We start from the raw sequence: 16,140 nt of genomic DNA, 5'->3' as shown, positions 1-16,140 counted from the left end.
AGATTAGACGAAAATTGATTAATTTGTTATAGAAATCCATGTGTTTCAAGTTACAGATGTTCAAAATAATGTGCCACGAGCATTTGGCTCAAAACAACTAAGATTATTTTTTGTGATACCCTGATGAAAAAAGCGAGCACATGATAGGCAGTTTCATTTGAAGCGGTATTATTGGAGTATAGATAGTTGACTTATGAACATTTGGACGAATGCACATTCGGCTTAGTTTTGCCTTCTAAGAAAAATTGGCTGTTCTTTATATTTATACTGTTCCAATATTCAGTGACACTTAGCTGATAATCTTAAATTTCCCTTCTTTTAATAATAGGCTGTTCTTTTGCATTGTTTCGCATTATTACACAAAGATGCCTTATTTGGCCAAACTTCTTCGTGCCATATGTCCACTAGATTAAACGTTATTTCATTACACTTAGTGACTAGCTACAGTGAAACCATTGATCCTTAGAATCTATTATATCTTGCAATAACAGGGTGTCTACTCATTTACAGAAATGAAATTCCCTGGGATTTCTCGGTTTTTCCAGGTTAAAAAAAACAGTTCCAGGTTCTAGAAATTCTTATAAATACATAAGTGATTTCACAAAAAAAAAAAAAAAACGATACTCTTCTAAGTATGTTTTATTTTAATAAACAAGTATGCTATTTTTTTTAGTATGGTATTCAGTTGGAGCTGCCTGACAGTTTAACTTGTCAAGGCTGAACTCTTGGTCTGGCTTTTGCCTAGTTTCCCCTCTACCAGTACCAATACTCAGACGGACTAGGCTATGGTGCCTATGAACACTGTTTTTTATTCGTGTTGTGACGTGGTAGTTTTTGAAAAATACCCATATTCTCTTGCTTCTGAGAAAAGAAAGCATTGTGAAAATCAGCAGCTCCATCAAAATTTGTTTGAAATAGTAGTGTAGTAGTGTCATTACTAATACTATCTAGTCGAAATGGTTTTGAATAATTTGTCATTTAAGTGTTATTCTGATTACTACTGTCTTTTACGTAAGATTAGAGTTTTAAATGTCAATTGTCGTCAAGTCTTAACAAAATTAGGCTGTTCAGTAGTAGTTCTAGTTAATTTCGTTTTTTGTTGTTAAAAAGTATTTATTGGTCATTACGTTCATGTATCCTTAAAGAAAATAGTCACTTTCCTTGTCTGTTCAACAATTTCTCGAAACTAGCAAGTGTACCCTAATGATCGATCTCAGCGTCTTACTTTATAGTGAATATTTAAGAGTAAAGTTACCTTAGGCTATAACAGTCTCCTATAAGATTCACTTTTCGGTGGCAAATGCAATGCTTCACAACGCCTACTTTCTACTTATAAATTTTGCGAAAATGAAGCTGGAATTAGATTATTTATACCGTTATTACAAAAGAGGTATTTCTTATTATGGCAATGTAAAAATCATATTAAAATAAGAGAATAAGATTGTCGCCACTTATTTCTACTCAGTGAATCTACTAGTCATTTTCCTCAGAGTAATATTCCCTACGTCGTACATGATAACGATGTGTCTAGCTAGCTAATAGTAAGAGTGGCTAGGGATCATTCTGGTTAGCAAAAGGTAAACTGAACGTCACCAATAGTATTAATGTCCACTTCGAATAGATTAATTATTTGAAATTGTCATCAATTCTATCAATGACGCAGAATGTCCGTTGGATCACACACGAGATATTATTGCGTCTATGCCATATGAATTATGACGCGGCTTTAAGCAACAAATGTCAAAATGTAATACCACCACTACAGGTTACGCCTTTGGTTTATATCATATGGGCTAATGGATTATGCCTTCCCATCGCGGCAAAGTCGCATAACCAAGGGGAGAGATTTTAATAAACAAGTATGTTATTATCATTAAATTTATATTTGTTCTAAACGTGAAACTACGTAAGAAAAAAAAATGGTGATTTTTTTTATTTGATTTCCACAAAAAAAAAAAACAATTAGTCTTATCAAATAATCTGAAAGTGCCTTTAATCACCAAAATCAGATATGAAGAAAACAGTCAATTCGAACTTAATGGAAAAAATACCCTTTCCTTAGAATGAGATTCTGAATTATGGACATCAGCGATACACCCACAACATTTCTCTTTTGTGGGAGTTTTGTAATTTTTTTTTTCCAAGGGTGTTGTATCTTGGGGCAATCGGGTCTGGTAGCATTTGATTGTCTTGGAAATAAGAATTTCAGATACCTTTTGCCTGAAAACAAAAACATGAACTAAAAAGAGAATGAATTGTGAATTTTGAATACAAAAACAAACCCACCATGAATCACGTCATTTGATTTTGGTTCCTCATTTGAACAGACATTTATCTAAGAATGATTCTAAGACTTTTTCGGTGTTCCTTGACATTACGACAAGTATTACTGCTAGTTTAACTGTGAATTTCTTTCACTTATTACTCCACATTCACATATTATTCAGGAGTTTGTTTTGTGATTTTTTAAGAACTCTCTAAGAAATTCTTCCAAGAATTTAATTTTGGATACCTTCAAGAATTCAATCTGGAGTTGAACCATAAACTCAAAGGAAATTTTATGTTCTCAAGAAATATATCCATTGATTTTTCCATTGATTATCATAGGACTTTCTACAACACTCTTGTTTAGAGCATCTTCAAAATTCATCCAGAAATTTCTGTTACTTTTTATTTAATTTTCCAAAGAAATCCAAAAAACTTCCAGTCATTCTTCCAGAGATGTCTCCGAGAAATGTTAAGGATTTGTTTCAGATTTTTTGGAGGAAATTTTGAGAAAAATCCGCGTGGAATTTCTAAAGAAAATTTTTGTTTGAGTTCGAAGCATAGCTTGTTGAATTGCTACGATGATCTCTGAAAGAACTTCTGTACACTTGATGAAATTCTTCTTAAGATTTTTCTTGATAGAAAGCTAATATGACTGAAACCTGAAATGCTAATATAACGTCGAATCTCTAAATAGGGTCCTACAATAGTTTTTGAAGAAATTCTTTTAAGAAATTCGGAGAGACCCCCTGAAGAAATTTAAGTATGAATAATTATGAAAATATCTATAAGAATGGTTGTAGCAATAACTGATGTGAAACTTTGAATGTAGTTTTGAACAATCCATGGAGTTTGGAAACATTATTTGAAAAATTATTAGACAAATGTTTAATCCACAGCAATATTTTAACGAAATTCTGTAGATATTTTAAGAGGAACTTAATGTAATATTTAAGGTCGATTTTTTTTAGGAATTCTTAGAAAAGTTTATAAAGAATTTCATTTAATAATGCCTGAAGGAATTTTTGGAGCAATATCCGAAAGTAATCTTTGATACATTTTTCAAACAATCCATATGAAAAATAAAATCAGTGTAGATATTATTGTAGGGTTTCTTGGAAAAATATCGAAACTATGGAATAAACCTTTGTGGAATAACTGCTTCAGCATACGTGGTAGGTCACCTAGAAGTAACAACTGGAAAAATCAATGAATGAATCAGTATAAAAACATCTAAAGGAAATCCTGGGATAATCGCCGTCATTTTTTATTTCAGAGTGATCTATGTGAAAATTACTGAAAGTAATAATGTTGCAGTGCTCTACGATTTTCTTGTAAAAAAAATTGTGAAGGAATTCATTTAAGCATCTCTTGAAAAATTGCTGGTAGCATCCCTGAAGAAGTTCATAAAGGAATTGCAGAAAGAATCACTAAAATACCTGAAACATTCCTCGAAATTTCCTCCAGAACTTGTGGAATAGTCGAAAAACATTTTCGTAGACAATTTTGGAATGTTTTCAACTAAATTTCAAACGCTGAATAAACGACACCCAACTGTAAATGGGAACTGTACTTGCCTTTACCAACTTTTCAATCTTAAGTTTTGCATCCCTATCTAAACATGTTTTATGTTGTATAAATAAAAGTCGCGTAAAAAAAATTAAGGACTGAACATCTCTAGTAGCGTCTTGACAACGGCGCAGCCGAAAATTTTTATGATTAAAAAGATTCTCTGTCACAAAAAGGACATATTCTACCTTGTATTACTGATTCAAAATAATTTCCCTGATTATGGCCGAAACTCCCTGAGGATTCCAGGTTTTTTCCAGGTTGAATAAAATTCCCTGACAATTCCAGGTTTTCCAGGTTTTTTCAGGTAGTAGACACCCTGAATACATAATAAGGCCTTGAGTCTCCCTTCTAGTCTCCCCCCCTGAAATAAATATTAGTTTTCCGGATAAAAATCTTTTTTTTATGTCTTGGATAGAAACAATTTTCCCGAACGTCAATTTTTCCGAATCGTTCCTAAATGGGTCATCTAGTCGAAAACGTTAAATACAGAGAACATGTTAGTAATGAATACTAAAAATGCTGATAACCACAAATTAAACAGAAAAAAACCGCCTATATGAAAAAAAATCTCCTAATTAAGTTAAGTAATTAAGTCTGTAGTGTTCGTTCTCACAATGACATTTGAACTAGAAAAAATCTGATTAAAGTTTCAGTTGCTCTGTTAATTTATTTTGATATATTTATCTATAAAGAACATTGAAGAAGGGCAAATTTATGATGAAATCAGTAAAAGCTGCAAGCAGATTAATATCAAACCAGCAAATCTTTAAAGAACTGCCTACGATGATAAGAAGGTGAGAGTTTTAAAACTATCAACTATTCTGATGTCAATGATTATTAGACTAGTAATATAAAGAAGAACTTCTAAAGAAGGAATTTTTATAAAATTGAAAACAAGCCTTTCACGTTCCCCCCATCCGTAACGCTTTTTGTATGAAAAATTTCAATTTTTTTTTGTGGGCCGTAACGTTTGAGCCTACTCCTCCCTCCCCCTAGAGCGTTACGTAATTTATGGATGCTACCTTCAATGATATTTGTTTTCAAATAAATAGAAAATGTCTTTGGAAAAAGCTTTCGGGAAAACGATACATTCGGGGAAACAGTTCATTCGGGAAAATGGTTTTCGGGAGAAAATCCTTCGGGAAGAAATCATTCGGGGAAATGGTTTTCGGGGAAATGTCGAACAATCGTAAAAATTGGTGACATTTTTCGCAAAATCAGACAAATTTTGCTAAATTTGAAAATAATATGTGGATTTTAGGCAATTTGCAAATTTTTCCGTGAGTTTATACATGAGTCGAACTTTTGCCCCGCTGATTCGAACTTTTGCCCCACTATGGGCTAAAAATTGATTCTAAGCATTTTTTTTATGATTGACCGCCCGCAGTTGCTACTCCGTTATTGCAAGAACAACTGTACTTACACAGGGAACCAACAGATGCTACTCAGGATCAGTAGCATCTTCAATGTGTAAGTACTGATGCTTATAACATTATAACAAACAATACCGGCGCCGGCTGCGTCCGAATGCAGGTCAATTTGGGAATGAGAGGGAAATGTTGACGTGTTACTTGCTTTATAGGAGCCGAGGAGTCCTCTGCACTTCCACAAGAAAACACTGGGAGTTTGGATATGGGAAAGGATTCGTTTTGGTAAACGATAAAGATATATTTTTAAATGAATACGTGAACATATACACGAATGATCGATACCGATAGTGCGGTTACTATGCGAACCGGACACGATCCGGATTCCGTCGCTCACCCACAAAGGAGCATGCAACAGATTCAACGGATCAAACACCACTGACGCATCGATTTTTTTTTCACTCGCACACTTTGTTTTCGATTTTTTTCTTCCGAAAAACGCGAATTGGACACAATTGATCCGGATTCCGCCGCTCGCCCTCAAAGGAGCATGCAACAAATTCAACGGATCAAACACTACTGACCGCTAAAAATTGTTTCTAAGCATTTATGCAAAAACTAATACACCTCAAAGCATCCTTATGATAGGCCTAGAAATGCCCTTACATAAAATATTGAAAAATATTTTATCTTCAATTGGTTCCATGCAACGAAAGTTTGACCAAAAATTACAATATTCACGTCGAAAAACAACAAACAGCCATAACTTTTCCAAATCTCAATCGATTTTAATGATGTTTGGATTGAAAGTTTCTTATTTGAATAGCTTTCGAGTCACCATGACATTCATAAGTTTGTTTTGAATTGAGCTATAAATCTTAAAAAGAAACTCTTGCCCCACTCAACCTTTTGCCCCACTTTACTCTATCTAGATATCCTCTATGTCTCGATATCTCCCTATCTCGATATGTTTCTGGTTGATTTTTGTTCTAGATCTCCTCCTTGTATGTCGATATGCCCATTATCGAAGGTTACTAGACCCGATTTCATTGATTCAAAACAGTTCGGGAACACGAAAAGACGTTTGTTTGTTTATTATTGTCCTGGTGACGGGGTGTTTTTTCAATCTAGTATTCATTAGAAATGTGTTCTTTGTCTCGATATCTCCCTATCTCGATGGTTCCCTCAACATCGAGATGCGGAGAGTCGACTGTACAATGTTTCATCAATCTGCGTAGCATTTTTCACTCAGAAATTGTTTATCTCAGAAAAATAGACAAGGTGCGTTTGTCCCGTTAGTGTTTACTACCCCAGGCTCCCCTATATTTACATATATTTTTGAGGCGAAACATGTCGAAATCCAAACATGATTGTCGCTTGGATTCTTTGAATCATGGTTTCACAGAGAATCTTCTAAGTATCCTTAAAGAAGTTTCACAAAGAAGATTCCGTTAAGATGTCATTGAGATCTCATGATAATTCACAAAGGATACGCTAGCAATTTATCAAATTTAAGCAAATATCTTCAGAGGAAACCAGTTTTTTCAACATAATTCTGAGGTATATTCGTTACGGATCTTTACAAAAACTCACGGAGTGCAAATTGTTAGGCGGTGGTCCAACCGTGATTTAATTTTGTAGTTTTGGACATTTTTTTTTATAAATATTAGTTCCACTGAAAGATCAAATGGTTGCAGTAAAAATACACCAAAGATGATAGCTTGTATTTTTAGTACGAGCCCCAAATGATTCTATTAACAACACCAGAATCGTCAAACATCGACTGAACCTGAATGTGTTGTGGTACGGTATGGAACGCATTTCAAACTTTCTATGTGGCTGAAGTCGATTTCTTAACTACAAAACTCAAAATGCGTCTTGCGATAGATGCCATTTGAACATTCTTGCTGTTTTTTTGGTACCTATTGGGATAGCTTTTCCTTATTCGAAATATTTTTGACATTCCAAGGTATTCGCCAAGCAGGAAAAAGCAGGACATAACTTGAAATATGATAAATAAATCAGGACACCTCAAAAGAATCTCAAAATCAGGACATGTCCTGCTAAATCAGGACGGATGGCAACCCTACTCACGATTTCAAAGGCACTAAACTCCAAAACTATCGAATGTACGAAGTCGATCTTCTTACAGTGCCTGTCGATTTTAGTAACAAGAAATGTTTGTTGTTGCCATAATTTAACGGCCACCGTATTTAAACTTTGATGCTTCTTTCGAGAGATTTGTGCTTTCAAGGTTTTGGTACATTATTGAATTTGGATTCCAATCTGTTTCGCCATAAGACCTTAAGGTTATGAAATATGTTGGTGGCATTATTACCAATACCCTCAAAAGGGGTTCGTAATTTGATCGACATCTCCCACTAACTTAACTAGGTGAATTTAATGCTACTCACATCTGTTTGAAACGTGCAAAACAGGTGGCACAGGAAGGGATGCTTCGTGCCGAGGGCCAGCACCTTCCGCTCGATCAGCGTGCAGTCCACGTCGTCATCCTCCAGGACGACGTCCTTCTTCAGGCACTTCACCGCGTAATAGTACTCTGTGTTCCTTAGCTCAGCTAAAAATACCTGAAAGTGGGAGAGTAGAGGAAGTCAGTTGGTTCTAATTCTTCTGGAAAACAATCAGCGTTGCCAAGATGATGTTATTCACCCGTCAGACCAAACTTACCTTTCCAAAACTACCCTTTCCTAACACAGTCAAAAAATGGAAATCGTCAACGTTGTATTTCCTAAAACGGGGTATCACCGTTGCCGGAGCCGTGAGTTTACCCGTCTTCTGAAATTGTGCATACGTGTAGGATGTTTCTGTGAAAGAAAGCAAGCAAAGGGAAAGAAGTATCAGTTTCCTGTTCCAGTCGAAAAATTCGCAATGAAATTAAAACTATAAAGATGGACAAATCGATTCCTACAAAAATTAAGCTTCTACTCGGTGTTTCTTTTTGGTAACCTTCTTGTTAACGGTTTTGGTCTCGACCAAGCGGAACGATTGCACCAACTGCCCAACCGGTTCCAGGAAACTACCGATCAGTTTAGCAACCGGTTCCAACATGGCCGCCATCGCGGTTAAAATATTTTGCACAAACACCAACGGCGGTTGCAGTAGGCCGTTGAACAGTACGGCTAGCAACGGCTTTAGCAGATAATCGGCCGTAATCTGCAGAACTCCGACCAGAACGGATCGCAGAAGGCCGTACAGGAGGAACCGGTACAGCTGCAGCCAGAAGCTGATCACGAAGGTCGTCCCGATGTTGATGGTTCCGAAGATCTCCGCCCAGAACTTGGTGGCGTGGTGGAGCGTCGACTGCGCCAGGGCTTCCGTGACCAAGTGCGGCGGGCAATCGGTGGTCCGGTAGAACTCCGGACTGCCGTGGTCGAAGTAGTAGATCTCCATATTTTCGTACTGGCGGTCCCGATCGTCCTCATCTCGGGGTTTGGACTCCGAAAGGTTCGGTTCGTTGGGACAAGACTTTCGATTGAAGTTGAAGAACACCCGTTTGAGGCTTGGTTTGGATTTCTGGGGAGGACATTGTGCCGAACCCTGCTGAGATCGGGTGTAGATGTTCCGGCGCGGAAGCGCTGCGGAGTGCCGTTTGTGACGACGATCTGGATTTTCGATCAGCTGGAATTCGATTCGGGAGGGGGATTTGCTGTTGAAGAGGTGCGATGGGAGCCGTAGTTCGTAGTAGGGAAGGGCGGTGGTCGTGGATTCGGATGTGGTTGAACGGTACTCGCTGGTGGTGTTGACGGTGAGGTTATGTTCGATGCTGCTGTCTTGGTTCGGTTCCGCCATGATCGCGAGCGTGATCTGTCAGTTTGACGGTTATCAGATTAGTGGATGGCTACTGTGATTTGGAAAACCCGTGACGGATATAATAAATATATTGACAATTCGAGTGACAATTAGAAGTTCGGCAGTCAAAACTTCGGCGAAGTTCGGCGTCGGCATTCTAATTTGGTGCTTCGCCGACGCATAAGGATTGCCTTTGTCGGCGTAGCACTTCGGTAGAATGCCGACGCCTAACTTCGGCGAACTTTCGGTGATATTTCATTTCTCTTATGAACTTCGGTCTAAAGTTAATCTGAATGCACAATATGACTAAACTCGCATGACGATGTTAGTGATGGATGATGAAATTCAAGATATTGGATTAAATTTTTTTGGATTGAGTTTGGATATGGATTGGAATTGGATTGAATATGGATTAGCTTTTGATTGGATTTGGACTGTATTGTAAGTTCGATTAATCGTTAGAATATGCAATTCGCCGAAGTTGGATTTTTCTCGGATCTATGCGAGATAATTTACTTCGGAAGTAGGGCGCATAAAAGCGCATCCGGATGCAAATCGGATGCACTACTTCCGAAGTTAGGTATCTCGCATAGATTCTGAGAATAATCCAATTTCGGCGAGGAACCGTTTCTAACTTTTTACCGCGCCGACAATATTTGGATTGGATTTAGATTTGGATTGGATTTGGAATGAATTTGGAATGGATTTGGAATGAATTTGGAATGGATTTGGATTGGATTTGGATTGGATTTGGATTGGATTTGGATTGGATTTGGATTGGATTTGGATTGGATTTGGATTGGATTTGGATTGGATTTGGATTGGATTTGGATTGATTTGGATTGGATTTGGATTGGATTTGGATTGGATTTGGATTGGATTTGGATTGGATTTGGATTGGATTTGGATTGGATTTGGATTGGATTTGGATTGGATTTGGATTGGATTTGGATTGGATTTGGATTGGATTTGGATTGGATTTGGATTGGATTTGGATTGGATTTGGATTGGATTTGGATTGGATTTGGATTGGATTTGGATTGGATTTGGATTGGATTTGGATTGGATTTGGATTGGATTTGGATTGGATTTGGATTGGATTTGGATTGGATTTGGATTGGATTTGGATTGGATTTGGATTGGATTTGGATTGGATTTGGATTGGATTTGGATTGGATTTGGATTGGATTTGGATTGGATTTGGATTGGATTTGGATTGGATTTGGATTGGATTTGGATTGGATTTGGATTGGATTTGGATTGGATTTGGATTGGATTTGGATTGGATTTGGATTGGATTTGGATTGGATTTGGATTGGATTTGGATTGGATTTGGATTGGATTTGGATTGGATTTGGATTGGATTTGGATTGGATTTGGATTGGATTTGGATTGGATTTGGATTGGATTTGGATTGGATTTGGATTGGATTTGGATTGGATTTGGATTGGATTTGGATTGGATTTGGATTGGATTTGGATTGGATTTGGATTGGATTTGGATTGGATTTGGATTGGATTTGGATTGGATTTGGATTGGATTTGGATTGGATTTGGATTGGATTTGGATTGGATTTGGATTGGATTTGGATTGGATTGGATTTGGATTGGATTTGGATTGGATTTGGATTGGATTTGGATTGGATTTGGATTGGATTTGGATTGGATTTGGATTGGATTTGGATTGGATTTGGATTTGCAAAGGAGCAAGGTTTTTAATTGTTTTATAATATTTCCGCTATAAGCTAGAAGATATTATCGTACACATTTATTTTATTTTGGCAACGGCTAAGCTACTACACACAGAAATTGCTTAAAACACGTCATTAATCGCATAACCACTCTCTATCACTGGCTCAGTCATCCTATTTGATTTGTTTTCCCTCCTCTTGGTCCAATTTTCAAGTTTTTATTTCAATTTACAATCGTTTATTTTGTTCCTCGTAGTTTGTTATTGAATTGAAATTTCCCACCAGAATCGCCCGAACGCTCCAAAAATAGATGTTATTTTCGTTCTGTTTAAAAATATCCCACTTACCTGTACGTTAGTACGTACAGCGGCGATGGATTACGATGCTACTGTAGTAGACTACTTAGATTTGCAACGAGCGTTTTGTGCGCCTTCTTGGATCAAAGAAACCAAATCCCGTCCATGATTCCCGGGTTACTTTGATCGAAGAAAGTTACTCCATTTTCGCCTTTTGAATGGATTTTATCGTTTATTCGATTGAATTTTCCCTAATACAGTAATTTCTCGATTATATCGCGGATCCAAAAATTTTTGGCGTGATATACCGAAACGTGAAAATGTATTTCTCTGCTATATAATTTCCATCAAAATGTGAGATTTATATGACAGAAATAGAGCAAATGAAATGAAAATTATGTGGAAGATGGGTCAAAGAGATATATGATAATTGTTTAGGGTTATTTTTCAATGTAAATTGTATGAATTTCATACATATATTGTGCCGTGATAAAATCGAACAGAAAATCGTACTAAAATCGAGAGTGAAATAATGAAGCGATATTAAAACGAACAGTGATAAAATCGAGAAACTACTGTAATGTGAAATTTTAACATCATTTTCAAGAATTATGGGACTGCTTCGACCGACGAATTACAACTCAAAAATTGATTTTTTTTCTACCATTTTCGCGTCGGTCTGGTAGAGTTGAAGCTTGAACAACAAGATTGATTTTTTTTTGCTGCTGCAATTGGCGTTGCTGTCTGTGTTTACAGTCGCGTTCTGGTGCCGCAGTTGGAGGAGAGAGAGACTAAGGCAATATAAATAGATCACCGGGCATCATTAGAGTGACGACGGTTATTGGCAGTGTACGACTGCGGGAGAATCTCTCTACACGAGGTTATTTCGCTAGTCCAAAAGCGGTCAGTGATGTTTTGTCGATGAATGGCGTTCAGAGGAAAACACTTTTTAAATTCGAATATAACCAAGAAGTAAATGCATTTTTGAACACACAGTAATTACAATCTTTTCTCCATCAACTATTTCAATGACTTAAGCCTGATTCACTGTAATTTCTCGGCCTATCTTGATGCATGGTTTACCGAACCGATTACCGAACAGTCAGCTGTTGAGATTTCGGTAAATCAGTTACCGACTTTGGTGATTTGATCTAAGTGTGTAAGTTAAAGAAACTGTTGGTTTAAAATGCTCGCGCATTTTCAATTTACAGTTCAGAAATTTGACAATTTTGTTTTAACACACAATTTTCTGACGGCTTATTTAGGGTCCTTTAAGTTTAGGCCAGATACAAAAGTGGTTTAGGTCCTTTAAACAACTTTTTTCGGATTTTGAGATTTTGTCACACCCCTTTATTTAAGTTTAAATTTTGGGTGTACAATACAAAGATATCATGCAACAAATCTAACTGTCTGGACGTGGGAAACATAAGGTGCTAGACCGAGTTTGTAGTTTGACATTTACTTCAACTTTGGTACAAAATACATTCATAATTTTAAATTATTATTATATTCGATCGTGCTTGTTTGATCCATATATTTGTTTCGTTCCAAACCATTAATCATTGAATTCAAATTTCAAACGAAATACAAATTTTATCGGCTTCCAAACATAGCTATTTTAAAAAAAAACGTGCATATTTCGAGTATAAGGTGCGAGTTTACTATTTGACATTTGAGCTGTGCCATGTTATTTACGTGACCATGGCAACGATTGAACTCCGCTCAAACGTCAAATGAGTGAGCTCGTGCATTGGTCCATACCCCATTAGCCATACACGCAAACAAATTTTGTAGTATAATCTACTGAATCCATGGTAGAATTAAGAACTGCACCAACGATTTTCAACCGACTACAAAAATCTGTTAAGTTTACAATAATCTGGTAAAAATCACTGAGCAGTGCAGTAAAAGTGACCATGTCCATAGTAGTCTCGACTACATAGCATTGTATTTCAATCCGTGACACTCACCTTACAACACAGTGTGGTCAAAAGTACAATGCCAAACTTGTCAAATCAAGAATGTTTCAAGTCATAAATACTGCAACTGTGGTTAAATAAACCGAAAATATTTTCTTATGTAGTGATGTTAACTATGTTCTGGTAGACTTAACAGAATAATGTAGTCGGTTGAAAATCGTTGGTGCAGTTCTTAATTTTACCATGGATTCAGTAATTTCTACAACAAAATTTATTTCAGTGTAGAGACGTTTGGCATGATAACATTAGACATAATTTGGAAATAATATTGAAATACATCTTCTACTTACGGAAACATTTTAAAGTTACACTCATCATTGGGTAGAAGGAGGAGGGACTTTCCAAGAAAATGTTACCTACATTAAATTTTTAAAATGTTTACAGACAGAGGAGAGGTTCTCGAAAACACATTTACGTTTCCAGTAGGGTAGAAGCACCGGTTTTGGCCATACTCCAGTTGTAGCCATAGTGGATTATTCACCGTTCTACATAACCAATGCATGGAACCTTTTGTGTGCAGTAGATCACGTTCATATGCTACAGCTACATTCATTTACTCGACCGAATTGATTCAAAACATAAGAAAAACAATTTATTGTCCTTATAATTTTAACTCCCATACATCTAACTTGACCAGGGTACTCCTAATTTGGCCACTCTCATAAGAAGTCAATGTGGTTGGCCAATTTAGGATTCAAAGTTAAATCTCCGGCCTGGCCTCTGGATTTTTTGTAAGTTATAAACATTTGATAAACCCTTGCTACAAAATTTATTATTTAAATTTTAACAGCATTACTGGCAATGATTATATCGAGCCAAAAACCGCCACAGACGAACAGACGTAATACTTAAAATAGTTTCATTGTTTAACGAGATAGCGCTCAATTCTGAAATTTATTAGTTGGCTAACGGCTCAATCGGGGCGCTCTCGAATGTATGACAAAAGGTTGAAAATCTTTTTTTTGCAATTCCGTTGTATATCAGCCTACTTTTTAACAAGAAATTGATCAACATAACGGCCTACTTTTACTACCAGGAGAAACAGTGCTGAAAAGTGCTACTCTTCAGTACTGAAAACGGTATCGAAAAGTAGCACTTTTCAGCTCTGTTTTGGGAGATGTCAAATTAAAATCTGATTGCCTCTAAACGTCGTTTATTGAATTGCGCTGAGTCTCTAATAAGCGGTTTTTTCACCACCGCTTAGACACTGAACCTTGTTTAACCATATGGGTAAACGTGGTTTACAGCTTAAGGAAAGTTGAAGAAATCGGCCCTAAATAACTTAGTCAACTGGGTTCTGGTTATACATCCGTTTGAAGATCCGAATTGGATCGTCCAATGGATTTAGAGTCAGGGGCTAGTTGACTGTGATGGATTCTGATTTGTAATCTTTTGGAATGAAATCGTCTTGTTTGTTCACTTACGCCGCGGCGGTTCGTGCGGGCAATTCAGCACAACATAATAATTTCAATATTGAGGGAAACTTTATGCAGCATCTTACCTGATCAGTCATTGAAAATGGAGGTGAGAAAATATGTGATAGTCATTCTGATTGAAGAACTCATTCTGATTGAATGTACTGTTACTACGCATGGAAGCTCATGTGGGATCTCTTGAAATATGTTTATCCTCCAAGAAATAATCCAACTATAACGGCATCTTCGTAATTGCAAAAAAAGTTGTACGCAACTCGTTGCAAAACTCGATTTTTTCAGCACTCGTCGTATTTATCCAACTCGGCAAGCCTCGTTGTATAAAGGTACGACTCGAGCTGAAAAAAATCATCATTTTGCAACTTATTGCTTAAATAACTATTTTAAAGAAGGAAATATTTCCCAAAAAGCAAAACATTTCCGACCTTTTGTCCTTTCAAAGTTTTGTCTTTCGACCTTTTGTCCATAAACCGGCGCTCTCATCACTTTTGCTCGAATTTGACGTTTGGGCATTACCGCACCCTACTTACCGGTTGGACAAAAACAGTATTTTAAACATCGGGCGTTATTATTTCATTTACTATGTTTTGAATTGATAATTGATCATTTCTGTTACGTCTGTCTGTCGGTAGAACAGCCCTTAATTTAAAAGAACGAAAAATAATGCACGCAATTTGACAGCTAGAATGCCAATAATTATTGGAACGATTTTATTCAAAAGAACAGCGTATTAAGGTGAAACAGTTTGGAATCAACTTCTAAGGTTGCACTAAAACTTCAAAGGCACAAATCTCGCGAAGAAAGCATCCCACGACAGTGCACTTTTTATTTTGGCTTTGTGCACTAGCAGAAAGCTTAAAATAAGAAGATCAGGAGCCGTTGCCAACTATTTCTCCAATTGTGTGCCTTCGAAAACGTGAGTGGGGGGAGAAGTCGGCCATTGTGCCGGCCGTCTTTGGATTCCGAGATGTTTCACCTTAAATAAAGAAGGCAAAAATTCCTATTTAAATATGAGCAATTCTATTGTCAATCATTTATCGACAGTATGGCGCATTTCTTTCACTACTGGACTATCGCAGAAGTTTTACAAGTGCGGAAATGCTAATAAAAGTGTGCAATTGCATCAAATCGGGTAGTAGGGTGGGGCTTATTTCCAAAAATCTTCCGTAGTCAGGATTTACAAAGTGGAAAATGATCATCTGTCTCAAAATAACATCCTGTGAAAAAATGAAAATTTTTGGTGAAGGTTTAGAGGTGGCGCAAAGGGCGTAAGTGCAGTTTTACCATTTTAGTGAACTCTGAAAAATTTTGGTATGCTTTTCAGCTTGTTTTGGTGATTTTAAGACCCTTAAGGGCAAAAAATCACCTCAAAATTGCGATATCTCCACTCTTTTAGATGATATTTGACGAAATATATTTTATGCATGCGATTTTTGGCCCTTGAATAGGTTACAATGACTGATTACTATGAACCCGAATAAGCATATGAATAGCTGGGGAGAATTCCTATGCTAGTAGAATGGAACAAAGAGCAAAGAAGAATGTGAGAAAGAACAAAGAACACAGAAGAATGTAAGGTGGGGTGGGTTAAATAGGTGGGAGGGTGACTGAGGAATCTAGAAAACGATAATTATATTTATTGACTTCATTTTTTTCATTTTTTTTTCTCGGGGATGGGATTTGATCCCAGATCCTCAGCGTAAATGGTGTGTGTTCTAACCACTACAC

General features: G+C 36.7%; 1 protein-coding gene across 5 annotated transcripts in view; it reads right to left on the bottom strand.

Annotated features, from left to right (window-relative positions):
• LOC5571981 (titin) overlaps positions 1 to 16,140 on the bottom strand; it is a 174,129-nt gene that overhangs the window by 34,973 nt on the left and 123,016 nt on the right. For all 5 annotated transcript variants that reach the window (XM_021856005.1, XM_021856040.1, XM_021856010.1 and 2 more), the window contains exons 3-4: positions 7,893 to 8,029; positions 7,619 to 7,792 (exon numbers count right to left, since the gene is read on the bottom strand). In XM_021856005.1, the coding sequence (XP_021711697.1) occupies positions 7,619 to 7,792; positions 7,893 to 8,029 (311 nt within the window). The remainder of the gene's footprint in view (positions 1 to 7,618; positions 7,793 to 7,892; positions 8,030 to 16,140) is intronic.

This window comes from Aedes aegypti, chromosome 1, assembly GCF_002204515.2.
Source record: "Aedes aegypti strain LVP_AGWG chromosome 1, AaegL5.0 Primary Assembly, whole genome shotgun sequence".
Taxonomy (NCBI): domain Eukaryota; kingdom Metazoa; phylum Arthropoda; class Insecta; order Diptera; family Culicidae; genus Aedes; species Aedes aegypti.
Note: the sequence above shows the minus strand (reverse complement) of the source record. Positions and strands in the feature narration are given on the sequence as shown.